Source organism: Lepisma saccharinum, chromosome 4 (assembly GCF_977018435.1).
Source record: "Lepisma saccharinum chromosome 4, izLepSacc3.1, whole genome shotgun sequence".
NCBI classification, from domain to species: Eukaryota; Metazoa; Arthropoda; class Insecta; order Zygentoma; family Lepismatidae; genus Lepisma; species Lepisma saccharinum.
Window position 1 is genome coordinate 46,981,161 of NC_139232.1, and position 14,783 is coordinate 46,995,943.

Consider the following 14,783-nt stretch of genomic DNA (forward strand, 5'->3'; position numbering starts at 1 on the left):
GGTGCCTCACGCGGTATATCACATTGTGAGCTTCATTGCATGCTACATTGTTTGCACCTGCCATTAGTACTACACAGCTGCTTATTTCTTTGTTTTGAGGTTTTAGGCTACTTACAACCTGCCCAATTTTTGCACCTGGCTTGACAATACCTAACACTGAAACAACGCCTAGCCGACTCTTCACTTTTTCTGCCATTCCTCTGCCATGACTGTCAGCATAGATGAGCACTTCTGGTTGACTAACACTCGATTTTTCTATTTTCGAGATGTTTGCGGTTGTGTTTTTTGACTTCACATTTCTTCTGTACGTTCTTGAATTAGTTTCTGGGTGTATTTCTTCAGTCTGGAAATCTTGTAGTGTAAAAAATCTGTTTTTACTTTCGAAATGTATGCTATCGATGTGATGTTTTTTTCTTTGTTGATTTCCTAACCACTTGAGTCCATGAGGATGTAGTATTTGTTATTTCCTTTGCCTTTTCAATAGTTTTTAGTCTGTTTTTCAGGGCTTCATTTTCATTTTCAACATTTTTTTCTCCGTTTTCACATTGCGGACAGAACTATTCACTGTTTTGGTCGATTTCTTCATCGGCATTCAAGTTGCCGCACTTAAAGTGTAACCATTCGTCACACATGTCGCACAGAATTCCATTTTTTACAGATCTTTTACACTTTGCACATTTATCATCATATTTTGTCTTCAATTTGAGAGGAGCTGATAAAAGTACGTCTTCACTTGTTGGCGCCATCTTGCTTGCTTAGATAACTTACGAAACTACAATGTACAGTAACTGTTAATCCTAATACATAACATTTTCGGTGTGCGGACGTAAATGCCTAACTGACATTCATTTCTTAAACATATATTTATGTGTTACACATTACTTTATTTATTTTTGTTCCTGGGATTTCATACAAAAAGCCCAAATCCGCTTACGCACAGTCTACTACGTCTCTAAAATGTCGTTAGTTAACGGGCCTATAAAATCGCTTGAGCGAATATTAAAAGTTTAACAAACAGGCTGCTAAGATTTTAGTGATGCGTTAACTATCAACTCGTTAAGAACGTTTTAAAGATGGTTCAGCGAACCGGGCACTAACCTAACAACGTATGTATTTCAAGTCTGACGTCAGAACATGATGTTGGTAGCGCGCTGTGCGATAGAGAAGACTCAATTTCAGGTAATCCACTGTGTGTTAATTCAGGTTATAATTCGGTAAGTTGTCGTCTGTGCCTCCAGAAACAAGAAGAAGTGAAGTGCTATGAGACGCTGAAAGAAGCGAGAGTATGTAAATATTACGTGATATAGATGGCTGAAACAGGAATTAGCATGGGGCACAGTGAAGGACCTATTCTTCATGTTGTAGTTGTGGGTTTTCATCACAAGAAAGGTTGTCAGGTAACTACTTATAGATTAATTTCACTTAAAAACAGTGCATACTTTAGTTGGCATCTGTCACAAGCTGACAGAGGAGTTTCTTAAAACTTTAAAAAGCATTACTGGCAATTAGTGACCCAAAGGTAACAATAATTTTGTGTTTGACTAATTATTATAGATGCCTAATTTGCATCATTGCATTTTTCGTTGTGGACACCTGTTCTTTAGAATAAGTAAGATTCAGAATATAGGTTCTCTCATTCATACTCCTGAAATTCAAAGGCGACTATTAAAAATACTATTTTGACGCAAGCATTCGTTAAACTTACGGACTGCTTTTGTAGGAAACAGTTTGAAATGAACATGTAAATACAGATCTTAAACAGAAGGTCATTCAACTATGTTAATTTTACCCTAATTCACCAAGAGCTGAAGGATTTAACCTGTCATTTTCTTCGATTTTGACCACATGTTCTGTAATCAATAGGTGTAATTTATGTGGATCTTTCCTTAATGAAGGATATTTGATCCTGAGTAATCTATATGGCTATTTCTCACAAACCACAAATTCAAACCTTACACTGAAAGCAGATCCAAACAAAACCAGAAGTCCCAGATTTGAACTCTTGTTGAGGCATGGGTATATTATTCTGTTTGTCTCAATATCATCATGCTTGTGATTGGCTCAATGGATAGATACGTGACATAATATGTTAACCAAAATAGAGATAAAATTAAAAGTTATGACTATTTAAATATAAATTCATACTAATTGTTCCTGTTCTTTCTAATTATATCTCATGTCATGTACTGGTGAAGCACTATTGCCTTGAGAAGTCGGAATAGAATAGAATACTTTATTAGTCATTAGACAGCATGATTGCAATAGACTTCGTCATAATAAGTATATAAATGTTAATATAAAAAATTACAAAAGAAAAGAGAATTAAAAATACATGTTAAAATATTACACATTCAACCATACAGTTTGCAAATTAAACTACATGTTTTATTACAGTGAATGCAATTGAAAAATAGTACTCTATTTTTTTTACAATACAAGTCATGTACAAAAACCCATTTTACAGCTCTGTGGTGCATTATAAGTACATTTTACAGGTCCTGCCGGAAGTGTTCTTCAAATTCCGTGACACTATATATACAATATCGTACTAATATATTATTAATGTGTTTCGCGAACTGCTTGTTTTCCAAATTACGTAAAGAAGCTGGTAGCGAATTGAATAATCTCATTCCATTGTGTTTAAAATTTTGGTGAGTCTTGCATAGTCTAGCGTACAGCATTTCAATATTCAGATTGTGCCTTGTATTATAGTCATGTATGTTAGATCGCAACCTAAAACTGGGGAGGTTTTCCTTTATGTACATTAAACTATGATAAATGTTGGTATAATTTAACAATACAGGGAATTTCTCCAATTTGTTTGAAATTTCGGATACTTACTAATTTGGGTCTCCTAATCACGAATCTGCACTTAAAATTTGGCGCTCACATATAGAAATTCCTGAATTATGGCTAGCCCCATGGACCATTGGCGCTAGCCCCACGAACCATTGGCGCGTGGTTAGGTTAGGAAACATAGTTAAATTTTAGGGTCGTAGTAATATCAGGAATATATATATTTCGTTCTTTAAGTATTCGAAACGGAAAATCTTGCAATAAATAATGAGCAATTGTGCATTGTCGGTTGCGATGACTGACCCTCTTATTTTGCAAGTTTGACACGTGAGCGCCAAATTTTAACTTAAGATTTGTGATTAGGAGCCCTAATTTAGTGAGTATGCCAAATTTCAAACAAAGTGGAGAAATTCCCGGTATTGTAAAATCGCTACTAAATGTCTATAGACAGCACAGTTATAATACGGTATTCCTTAAAGAATTCCCTACATGACTCCATATCCTGTACTCCTTTAATACTACGTATTGCCTTCTTTTGCCATTTAAAGACATCCTTTGCACCTGTAGAGTTTCCCCATAGTAAATTACCATACAGTAAGTGTGAATGAAAAGAGCGTACTACACAGAGATCATCAATTCCTCACTTACAGACTTTTTTAATTTCCGCAATACATACTTATAAGACACGGGCAAGTTTCTTACATAGTTCCTGGGTATGAACTGACCAGTTTAATTTTGTATCTAAATATATGCCAAGCAATTTTGCATAATCCTGATTATTAAGGTGCATGGGTTATTTAAGTAGAAAAAGTGAGTTTCTGTTTTTGTCATATTTAACACCAAGCTATTTGTTTTAAACCATAAAGAGGAAGCATTTAACATTTCTTTATTTTTGATACTAAGATTAAGAATACTAACAGTTGGGCTGAAAAGTTCGTAGGCTAACATAGTAAAAAATATTTTTTTGACAAAATTCGATTTTATTATTCAATATAGTTGCCTTTGAGGGCGATACAACGATTATAGCAGTCATACAATTTTTCGATGCCATTTTTATAGTACGATTTGTCTTTAGCCTCAAAATAGGCCTCAGTTTCGGCGATTACCTCTTCATCAGTGCTAAATTTCTTTCCAGCGAGCATTCTTTTAAGGTCTGCAAACAGGAAAAAGTCACTGGGGGCCAGATCTGGAGAATATGGTGGATGGGGAAGCAATTCGTAGTCTAATTCATATAATTTTGCCATCGTTTTCATTGATTTGTGAAACAGCAGTGATGAAACAGCACTTTTTTCTTCTTCAAATGGGGCCGTTTTTTCGTGATTTCATCCTTTAAATGCTCCAACAACGCTATGTAATAATCGCTGTTGATGGTCTGGCCCTTTTTGAGGTAATCGATAAATATAATACCATGCGCATCCCAGAATACTGATGCCATAACCTTGCCAGCCGACTGTTGCATCTTTCCACGCTTTGGATTCGGTTCATCACGTGCAGTCCACTCGGCTGACTGTCGATTGGACTCTGGAGTGTAGTTATGGAGCCATGTTTCATCCTTTGTAATATATCGACGGAGAAATTCGTGTTTATTACGGTTGAATATCGCTAAACATTGCTCCGAATCATCAAAACGTTGTTGCTTTTGATCGATTGTGAGCACGCGCAGCACCCATTTTGCACACAGCTTTCGCATGTTCAAATATTCATGCACAATATGTCCAACACGTTCCTTTGATATTTTTAAAGTCTCAGCTATCTCGATCAACTTCACTTTACGATCATTTAAAATTATTTTGTGGACTTTTTTGATGTTTTCGTCGGTAACAGCCTCTTTGGGGCATCCACTGCGTGCATCGTCTTCGATGCTCATTTCGCCTCGTTTAAATTTAGCAAACCACTTCTCAACGGTTGATTTTCCTGGTGCAGAGTCCGAATAATGTTTATCAAGCCAAGCCTTGGCTTCAACAGTATTTTTTTTCGCCAAAAAGCAATGCTTATTAACACACAAAATTCTTTTTTATCCATTTTTTCACAATAACAAAAGCTGCTTCACTCACAATGCTATATCTCACGAACTAATTATCCGTCAGCTGTGAAATTTATACACGTATCTTTTGAAGGTTAGTACTAAGTAAAAATCACATGGATTTAATTCTAGTAACGCCATCTATGAGTCAGCCTATGAACTTTTTCAGCCCAACTGTTATGATCATTTGTAATAAATAGAATATACGGTAGGCAATTAGGTAGGTCATTCATATAAACTAAAAACAAAAATGGACCTAATATTGATCCTTGGGGGACACAGACAAAATGTCTAGCTCATCAGATTTCTTATTATTAAATTTTACTATCTGTCTCCGATTAGTGAGATAAGACTTAAGAAGAGATAGTTCGATACCCTTTATACCATAATACTGTAGTTTTTTAAACAAGATTTCATGCGCAACTGTATCAAAGGCCTTACTTAAATCTATCAAAGTACTACATGTATATGAGCAGACTCAAAACCATTAATTATCTCATTTACGACCGTCTCTACCGCATTAATAGTAGATAGCCCCAATCTGAATCCAAAGTGGGCTACATTAATAAGTGAATTCTGTTCAAAATAAGGGGTCAATTGCTTTTTTACACAGTACTCTATAATTTTAGAAAACACTGGAACAAGTGAAATAAGCCGGTAGTTACCAGGGTTATCTCTATCACCCTTTTTGTGGATAGGGACTGTTATAGATATTTTTTAGGTTATCAGGAAAAATACCATCATTTAATGTCCCATGAATAAGATATGTAATTGGAAGAGCTATTATGTCAATTATGTACTTTATAATAAAGATTGATTGACCGAAAAAATCTTCACTATAGGAGTTTTTCATTTTTGACAATTTCATCCGTACTAATCAGTATCCACTTAAAGTTTATATGATTAAATTGTGGGAAACTTTGCCTACCAAGATAGCCATTAAGGTCGTTGTTGACATTGTCTTCATAGTTCACAGGAATTTTGTTTAAATGTTCTTGATTGTTTATAAAGAAACTATTAGACTCATTGGGTGTGATACTTGGCAACTTTGTTTCGTCCGTTATCTTAGTTTCCTTTTTGATTATTGACCAGGCAGCTTTGCATTTATTACTTGCCTTAGCTATGTACTCTTCATTAGCTTTTAGCTTAGCTAATTTTATTTCCTTTCTAATTTTTTTTTTTAATCTCATTAGTTCAATTTAGCAGTTTGATCGCCATTTTTGGCATTACCATGTAGTCTGAGCATAATAGCTCTAAGGTTCGCTAATTTAGGAGTGAACCATGTTAGATGTGTTCTCATTTTCTTCTTACCAGTGCTGATAGTTCTATATTTTATTGGGCAGCACTCATTATAAATATCGACAATTGTATGTGTAAATTTGTTCCATGCAATCAAATTATTACAAGTACTTAACAATTCATAGAAATTTATTTCATTAAGCTTATCTCTAAGGTTTCTTATATTAGTTTGACCAAGCAATCTAAAACTTGTAGTTTTTGTGGTGGGGGTGTGGTATAAATTAAAATGGGTAAAATGAGCCACAGACCGCAGTTGTCTGATAAGCAGGGTTCAATAGTTCCACAGGATATCAGACTTCTGTTAACATTAGTGATCACATTATCAATGCAAGATTTCATTCTAGTTACTTGATCATTAGCATAATAATCATAAGACCTGAGAGTATCACAGAATGATTTCTTTACAGCATTATCAATTAGAACATATATGTTTATATCTCCCATGTAAACAACATCAAATTGGTACTTATCAATGGACCTTGTAAGTTTTTCCCATTGTAACAAAGACATATTTAAATCTGAATTAGGAATGCGGTATATGGATATGACCACCAGTTTCAAAGTGTTAAATACAATGCCTGTAACTTTGAATACTCCTTCAATACATAAGTGATGTATATTTAACGGTTGATACTCCTTATTAAAATCGAGGGGTACATAAATACCAACACCTCCATGGATCATAGACTTTCTAGAAAAAAATACTAGCTAACTTGTAATTTGAGGGGATGTACATATATATTTCATCGTTAACCAACCAATGTTCATTAACAGAAAAAATATGACAAGGAAAATCATTCAAAAAAAGTTCCAATTCCGGTAATTTCTTTCTAATACATTGTAGATTAATATGAAAAAGTGCTAAATTAGTTGCACTTTCAGGCTGTACAGTTTGTTTTTTACCACTATTACTATTCAAACGTACTACTTTATAAAGGCTATCTTGTAATAGGTTTATTATTTCCCTAGTCGTCTTTCCTTTCTTATAATTGGTAAATAAAGTATTTTACAAATTATAAGAAAGGAAAGACAACTAGGGAAATACCAGAATAACAGAAGGGAGTATGTCGAATAGAATCTCAATGTGGGAAGGAGTACATAGGACAGACTGGTCAAAATATGGGTAAAAGATGGAGCGAACATGAAAAAGATATAAAAGAAAAAGTTCCCAAAACAGCCCTCTCGGAACACATTTTGGAAAGCGGACATAGAATTCCAAAAAAGGAAATCATTAGGAAAGAAAAGAGGAAGTTAGGAAGAAATGTGTACGAAACAGCGAATTTTTGTAGAGGGGGGAAGATTAATCTTAATAGGGTTGAAGGAAATTTGGAAGAAGGGTGGATCAATTTCCTTAAAAAAAATGTGACAAAACCTGGAAGGTTGCACCCAATATCGGTTTCCACGTCACTCCAGAAGTTATCCAAGCTGCTCGAGAAGAATGAGAATTTACGTTGGATTTGTGACGTGATAAGGGCGTTCGTGGAGGAGTGACCTTCATGTAGATTAGGAAGCATAGTTGGGCAGGAATGGCCGAACCTGCAAGTTGTATATAGTGATACACACAGGTTTTGTAGTGTTTAAACGTTTTTAACATGATAATAGGTTTATTGTGCAAGTTTTTAGTGAACAACGAGCTTTTTATACAAGTTTCGGGTGAGAATATAATATCTTAAATGTATCCACAACAACCCTTGTCCACAATCCTTTTATTACATTTCAACGTGGTACTATGCTAAGTTCATACGAACCTGAAGAAAGAAAAATAGGAACAACATACTCATATACGTAAGTACAGTTTTTAACGTCTTTTTATATTCTGGAATTGTGAGTAATACGCACCAAACCTACAAAATGCTATCCTGCCTGCACACATTCAACTTTTCTTTAAGTTTCCAACAACTAACTTGACAATCCACTTGTCCAATCCAAGTTTGACTGCATGTGGGCCCCTTCCAACATGCTTTAAGTCATTCTTGATGGTTGATTGAAGAAACATACTTGATTAATATTTTCACACACACACACATTTTGACTTTCACTCAGGTGAAATATCCATGTTCTGTATTTCCTCAATGTACACTATTTTCATAAATGAGTTGGGTTGTGGACTCATGAGTTAGGATAAGTACTGTACTGACTCAAGAGCACTCTGGCAATGGATTCGGTTGAGGCAAATTGAAGCTCATCTTGCAATTATATGTATGCTAAGAACCACAAAGTTCCTTAAGAGCTCATGTTAATTGTGATGGGAGTGTTTGACAGAAGATGTAAAGCATGCCATTTACCAACATTTTAATATATTATAAGGTGTAAACTCACCTTGATGCATTGAAGGATTACAATTAATATTTTTGCAAAGTTCACTTAGCTTCCTCAGTGATTTGAGAAGAAATAAATGGTTTTGCATACATGAACAATATGTTATTTGATATAGTGTTGTTGAAGTAATTGTGGGGAACTTCAGAAACTGCAATGAATGTAGACACCACAGGTATGGAAATGCATACACTCTATGAAAACAGACTTTCTAGACAGACACAAAACTGAAATTACACTATCAAACATCAGTTGGAGACACTACAGACTGGAAACACAAAATAGCACTGAAATTATATCCATAACCATTTATGGTGGCAGTCAACATGTTAACAAAGGTGCTTCATTTATTTGAACAAGTAAGTTAAGTGTTTATGACATGAAGAAAAGTAAGTTTCTTTTCTTACGTAATTGTAATTTACTTTGTTGTTTTTTCTTGTAAGAACCAGGTTGGATAAAAATCATCATTTTTACTTCAAAAAATCATTCTTGTTGATTCTTTTTATTTAAATCGATTTTTCATTTTTTTTAAAACATGCTTAAAATTCCTTGTTTATCTTTCAGTGCCGTACAGTAGATATATCTTCTTTTATAGAAAGGCTTTTTCTGGTGAACAGCCCTGTAAAATGTTTGAACAGTTTGATTAATGCATGTAAATATACATTTTTCTGTTTCTGATGAGTGTGTTAATGTAACTATAATAATTTCAGTAACTTTTCTTCCAGTGAAAGTAAATCATTCAGGATGTACTATTTAATTGTTAACTTAAAATATTTTTTACAGTCTTTGCAGCTGAATTTTGGCGATTTTTTTAATGATTATTTGCAAAATATTAGCTGCCATGTTTATTTACATGATAACATGATTAGTATTTTGTATATTATTCTTCACAAATTTTTGCTATTTTTACCAATAAAAATTATTGGATTTGAAATTAAGATAAATTTATGTGTGTTTACAGTTTACATATTACATTTTCCTTTTGTATAAGCTTCAGCCCCTCAGTACATATATTCTTCCCCTTGCTTTTCCTATCTTAGAGCCTAATAAACATCATTGAATAATTATGAGATTAATGTATTTTCACCAAAAGTGCTTCTGATATCTACAAATTACTTAGGCCAATGTACATTGTTCTATAAATTATTTCTTTAAAGTTATTTAAATCAGTGATTTGTATTTGTTTTAAATCTCAGAAGTTAAGTTTTCTTGACATGTGTTTTAAATGTTTTACAATGTAAATGCTAACCTCAAGAAACACCTTGGTAGATTTTACAAAGTCTGTAATGATAAGGCAAAGTCTGAGTCTGAAAAAAAGATGGTATGAGAATTTGGTTATATTTTACAAAAAATATTTTTTGGTTTGAGATTTTGTGTGTTTATTCTTAATTTTAGGTTGAGTATTCTTTCCCTCCGCTGATAGAAGGTGCTCCATATGAATCTAATGAATGTCCAACGGCATGGAAGTACTTACCAACCCTGGCACTCCCAGATGGTTCTCACAACTTTGAAGAAGATACAGTGTATTTCCATCTGCCAAGCCTCAAGGACCCTAAACAAACTGTTTATGGAATATCTTGTTTTAGACAGATACCAGTTGAGGTGAGTGAGTTATTGAAGTATAAACCAGTTAATTTTATTTAAGCAAAGCTTATACTTTGAAAATGAGTTTGGAACTGCAGTTAAACTTGGGATATCTTTCCCGCATAGCCAAATGGTTAGCACTTTCACCTTTGGTGGAAACCCGGTGGAAACCCCCAAAATTGTGGCATCATGAGAATAATTGGGGAGCTACTTGAAAAATGAAGTAGCGGGCTCTGGTCTCAAAAGCAAGAAAACAGTGGTGATGGGACTTGATACGCTGACCATATTTCAGCTAATGCAAATACTGCTCTGACAGGCCCTGATCCTTGGAGGACTCTTGTGCCATGGAGTTTAGTTTTTTTCTTCTCAGCGTGTCCCAGAAAAAAGACAACAGTATATGTTAATGCAACTGATTGTTGTTAGGAATAATCTTTATATATATATATATAAAAATGGATGTATGTGTGTGTTTGTTTGTTCAGCAATAACTCTCGAACGCCTGGACCAATTTCAACGAAACTTGGTACACGTATCACTTGCAATCTCGAAAGAAATACTGTGGGGGTAAGACACCCCCGGCACCCTTAGGGGTGGGAAGGGGACATAAAAGAGCATTCTGTTGCGTGGCATTTTCATATCATATCGTGCAAGTTATGCTTCCTGCAACACAGCATGGTGAAGTTGGTTGCCTACACAGAAGGTGTGATATTGCTATCCTCGAGCAATTTTAACACATATCACTTACAATCTGGAAAGAAATGCTGTGGGGGCAAGACACCCCTACGGGTGGGGGGAAGAGGGTGACATGTAAAAATAATCTAAAACGACCGATGTTAGTGTGGAATCCATAGTTTTTGGGGTCACTAAAATGAATAGTGACACTCCCAATGCCGTTCAACTCAGAGTTCATTTTACACTATAGTTACAATTCATTATTTTCCTGTCTAATAGAAGATTGGGATAAATAAATACCCGGGCAATGCCGGGCAATCAGCTAGTTTTATATAAAAAAGGTAGGAGACAGAAAACACTTACCACAAACAGAAATATCAAGTAGTACTATTTCTGTTTGTGTTGTTTACTGTCTGCTACCTTACATATTTTTTGTTTATATGCTCTTCTGGCTCTTTTCCTCAATCTATTCGTGCGTTTATTTATATGTATATACAAAAATATGTAAGGTAAACACTTACCACAAACAGAAATGGTACTTGATATTTTGTGGCTTCACCGCATGTTCAGAGTGGAAGCACAGAATACTGAAGATCATGTCAGTACAGCAGTATAGCCAGAAAGAAGTGATAAATCACTGGTGTTGATGAGAAAGTAGTTTTATCAGTGTTTACTGCCTAGTTGGTGCTGGGTGGAGTTGAGGCAGAAAAAAGGGGGCTGATTATTGGGTGTGGCTAGGTTGAGTCTGGGAGGCTATAGTGGCATGCATGCACAATATGAAGACCCTTTCCCATTGCCTGCTGGAGGAGGTGTCAGTCTATAGGGGTAATAAGTGGATAATCACCTGAAGGAAACAGTTGTTAAAGGTGGTGATGTGGCTGTTGGTTGTGGGTGGTAACAGTGACGTCGGGAGTTTTGGGTTGAGGATTGGTGGTTATTGATTCTGAGGTTCAAGGGGGTAGAGATTTCTCCAAGGTAGAAGTTACCACAGATTTGGAAAATGAAGATAAAGGGTGAATGCACCAGCAGCAGTAGTAAACTGTAAAGTGAGGGAGGTGATGAATATGGGACAGGTCTTGCACCTGTGGGCTGGTGTGTGGGGTAAGGGCAATGGGTGTTTTTCCGACCAAGATGTTCTTGAGGTTGGGGGTATGATGGAAGAGGACCCTGAGTGTGTTTTGAAAAATGTCTCTATAAGATGGGGTGGAGGGTGTGTTTAATTTTCATGAGGTGAGGGTAATAATGGGTGATCAGTGCAGGGGGCATGTTTTTTTATTGTTTTGTGCGGGAGGTGGCTCTGGTGATTTGTCTGAGGAGGTTGGATTGGTAGCCGCGATTGATTAGGGCTTGGTGCAGACTTAGGTTGTAGTTTAGGCAAGATGAGTTGAGGCATTGCTCTGAGGGCTTGAGAGAATGGAATTGCTTTTTGATGTGGTAGGGGTGAGAGCTGGAGTAATGAAGATACTGGAGGTGGTTGGTTGGTTTGATATGTATGGATGTTTCCAAGTGGTCTCCCACGATGTGGACATCCACATCTAGGAAGGTCAGTTGGTCTTTGGAGTGGAACCAGGTGAATTTGAGTGTGGTGAAGTCATTCAGTTGGTTTAGGAAGGTTGTGAGGGAGGGTTTGCATTGTTCCCAGAGGAGGAAGATGTCATCTATGAATCTCAGCCAGAGAAGTGGTTTGGTGTCTAAGAAGTGGTTTGGTGTCTAGGAACTCTTGTTACAGCCTGCCCATGAATAGGTGCCACTTGTCACTTTGGTGCGCAAGCTCCCTAAAGCAAGACACAATGCATAGCGCATGCAACAAACCACGACAAAGCTATTGAGGAAATATCCCAGTTTGAGCGACATGCAAGCAGGGTTGTTTTAGACAACTTGTTTTAAACGTTTAAAACACACGACTTTGATTTTTCACAAATTATTTAAACAAAGTGTTTTAAACATGTTTTTTTTCAGTCTTGTTTAAAACACATTTTAATACTTGATGTTAGTTTGTGGTTATTTGCGTGTTTTGTAACTTTGCCTTTTCATTCAATCTGTGTCATTTTCTTTATTGTGCATAAAAATCTGTCCAGTGGCTGAAAATGTACATTAAATTAACAAAGAAACCTTTGGGCCACGTTTAAAACACCTGGCTGTTGTTTTTTACAAGTGTTTAAAATATTTTTAAAGTTGAAAACTATGTGTTTTGTTTTTCACTTAACATACTGCTCATAGTTGTTAATGTTAATATTTTCTTGCATTCATGATAAAATGTATTTTTAAAAAAAACAGAGTAGCTACCATATGGAATGAGTGCGGCCTGGCAAGTATGGATTAGTTGAAGCTTCTCGAACAGCCTACATGTGAGATTTAAGACCAACATAAATATGCATTTTAAGAAGTTAGTCAAGCATTCACTTTACAATAGGAACACAGTCCATTCTTGGATGATTAACAGATTCCTAATTAAGATTCATTATGTTTTAAACATTTTATTTGCTTAAAACATGTTTTTTTTTCGGTTCTTGTTTAAAACATAAAACACTGTTTGTTTTGTTTCTTTTAAAAAGAACACACAAATTTTGCCAACCCTGCACGCAAGCGGCAAAGCGACAAGTGCAGCTTATTGTGTCGCCTAGATCTGTTGTCCGCACAATTAGCAGCAAACGCTTTCTAATAGACTGAAGGCATCATGTCGCTTGTCACTTCGTAGGAAACTCCCCCTGTGGCATGTCGCTTCGGTCATCTGAGTACCCTTCCTTTAAGGAGCTTTCTGACCGAAGTAATAAGCAGCATGCGAATACGACACATGAACGTGTGCTGAACAGTTTGCTGTTTGGACCCTCATGCGCAATGAATGCTATTTTACAGTCTGGAAGTGTCTGTGTCACTAGTCACATCAGTGTGAACATCCTGCGTCGCTTGTCCCATTGGTCTGAAAGTTTCCTTAAGCTGACAGGTTCCAGACTCATGAGACGCAACATGCACCGGCGCATGTTGCACATCATTTAGTGCACTGTTTCCAATTCAAAACTACTTCTGCAAAATACGCCCGCAACAACACTGGAGTGAAAGACCGCAGTGCTTTAGAGTAGATCAGTGTTTCTTCTCTTGTATTGTAATAATTTGGTGGGGATTTAACTCTTGTAAAGATGGACAATACAGCTGTGGCAGGTTTTGTGGTTATGGCAGGTACGTACCATGAACTTCTAAAAAAGATGCAAAAACGACCTAGATGGTGGATTAGAAGTTTTCTAGCGAAGAGAAATTCGGAAGGAGCATATAACTCGTTGATGAGAGACTTTCGTCTTCAAAGTGGATACGACAACTTTGTAAGAGTAACTGCAACTGATTTTGAATTGTTATTAAATCTTGTTGGACCAGAGATTACAAAAAAACCAGTACATGTTGAGGACCAGTTGCACCTGGTGAAATGTTGGCAGCGGCATCGCCCCTACAGTTTGAGTTTCTTTGGTTCGAACTGGTGATATTCCACAACACTGACTCCTGTTCATATTGCTCTATAAGTTTTCGACCACTCCATATTGTCCACAAAGCAAACACTCGCGTACAACTTGAAAACCAATACAACAACTACGCTCAAATAACTGGATGTTGTGTCTTGACACCATAGTCGCGTCGTCGGTTTCTGCTCTAGTGCGCATGCCCATGCCTCAGGAACTTGCTGCAGGCTGTTTCCATTGTCCGCGGTGCATGTTGTGCGTCAAAATCGTTTGGGGCAATTTTGTCCCTGGCACTTGCGCCGTGACATGTTGCAGACAGTTTCCATTTCATCAAATGCTTGGCACATCCCGTTTCGCATGCTGCGTGGCAAATTTGTGGTAATGGAAAAGGGGCTTTACACTCATGTTGATGGCACTAAGGGAGTTTTGAAGGTTTTCCTTTGTCGTTTCATGCAATCATCAGTTATCATCCCCGCGATTAGTTTGAGCAGAAGAGAAGAGACAGTAAATTTCAAAAATACAAAGTGTATATTTCTTAAAATAAATGATGATGATGATAATATTAATGATAACAATGAACCTAAATCATACATAAAAATTTTAGTTACCAAGAGCATTCCACGCATATATTTTCTCTCGTATTA

The 14,783-nt window shown here is 36.2% G+C and overlaps 1 protein-coding gene across 2 annotated transcripts in view; it reads left to right on the top strand.

The window, feature by feature from the left end:
* Positions 1 to 1,240: 1,240 nt before the first annotated feature.
* The window catches only part of LOC145986447 (late secretory pathway protein AVL9 homolog), a 73,475-nt gene continuing 59,932 nt past the window's right edge, over positions 1,241 to 14,783 (top strand). For both annotated transcript variants that reach the window (XM_083120466.1, XM_083120467.1), the window contains exons 1-2: positions 1,241 to 1,397; positions 9,830 to 10,036. In XM_083120466.1, the coding sequence (XP_082976592.1) occupies positions 1,308 to 1,397; positions 9,830 to 10,036 (297 nt within the window). In that variant the 5' untranslated portion in view covers positions 1,241 to 1,307. The remainder of the gene's footprint in view (positions 1,398 to 9,829; positions 10,037 to 14,783) is intronic.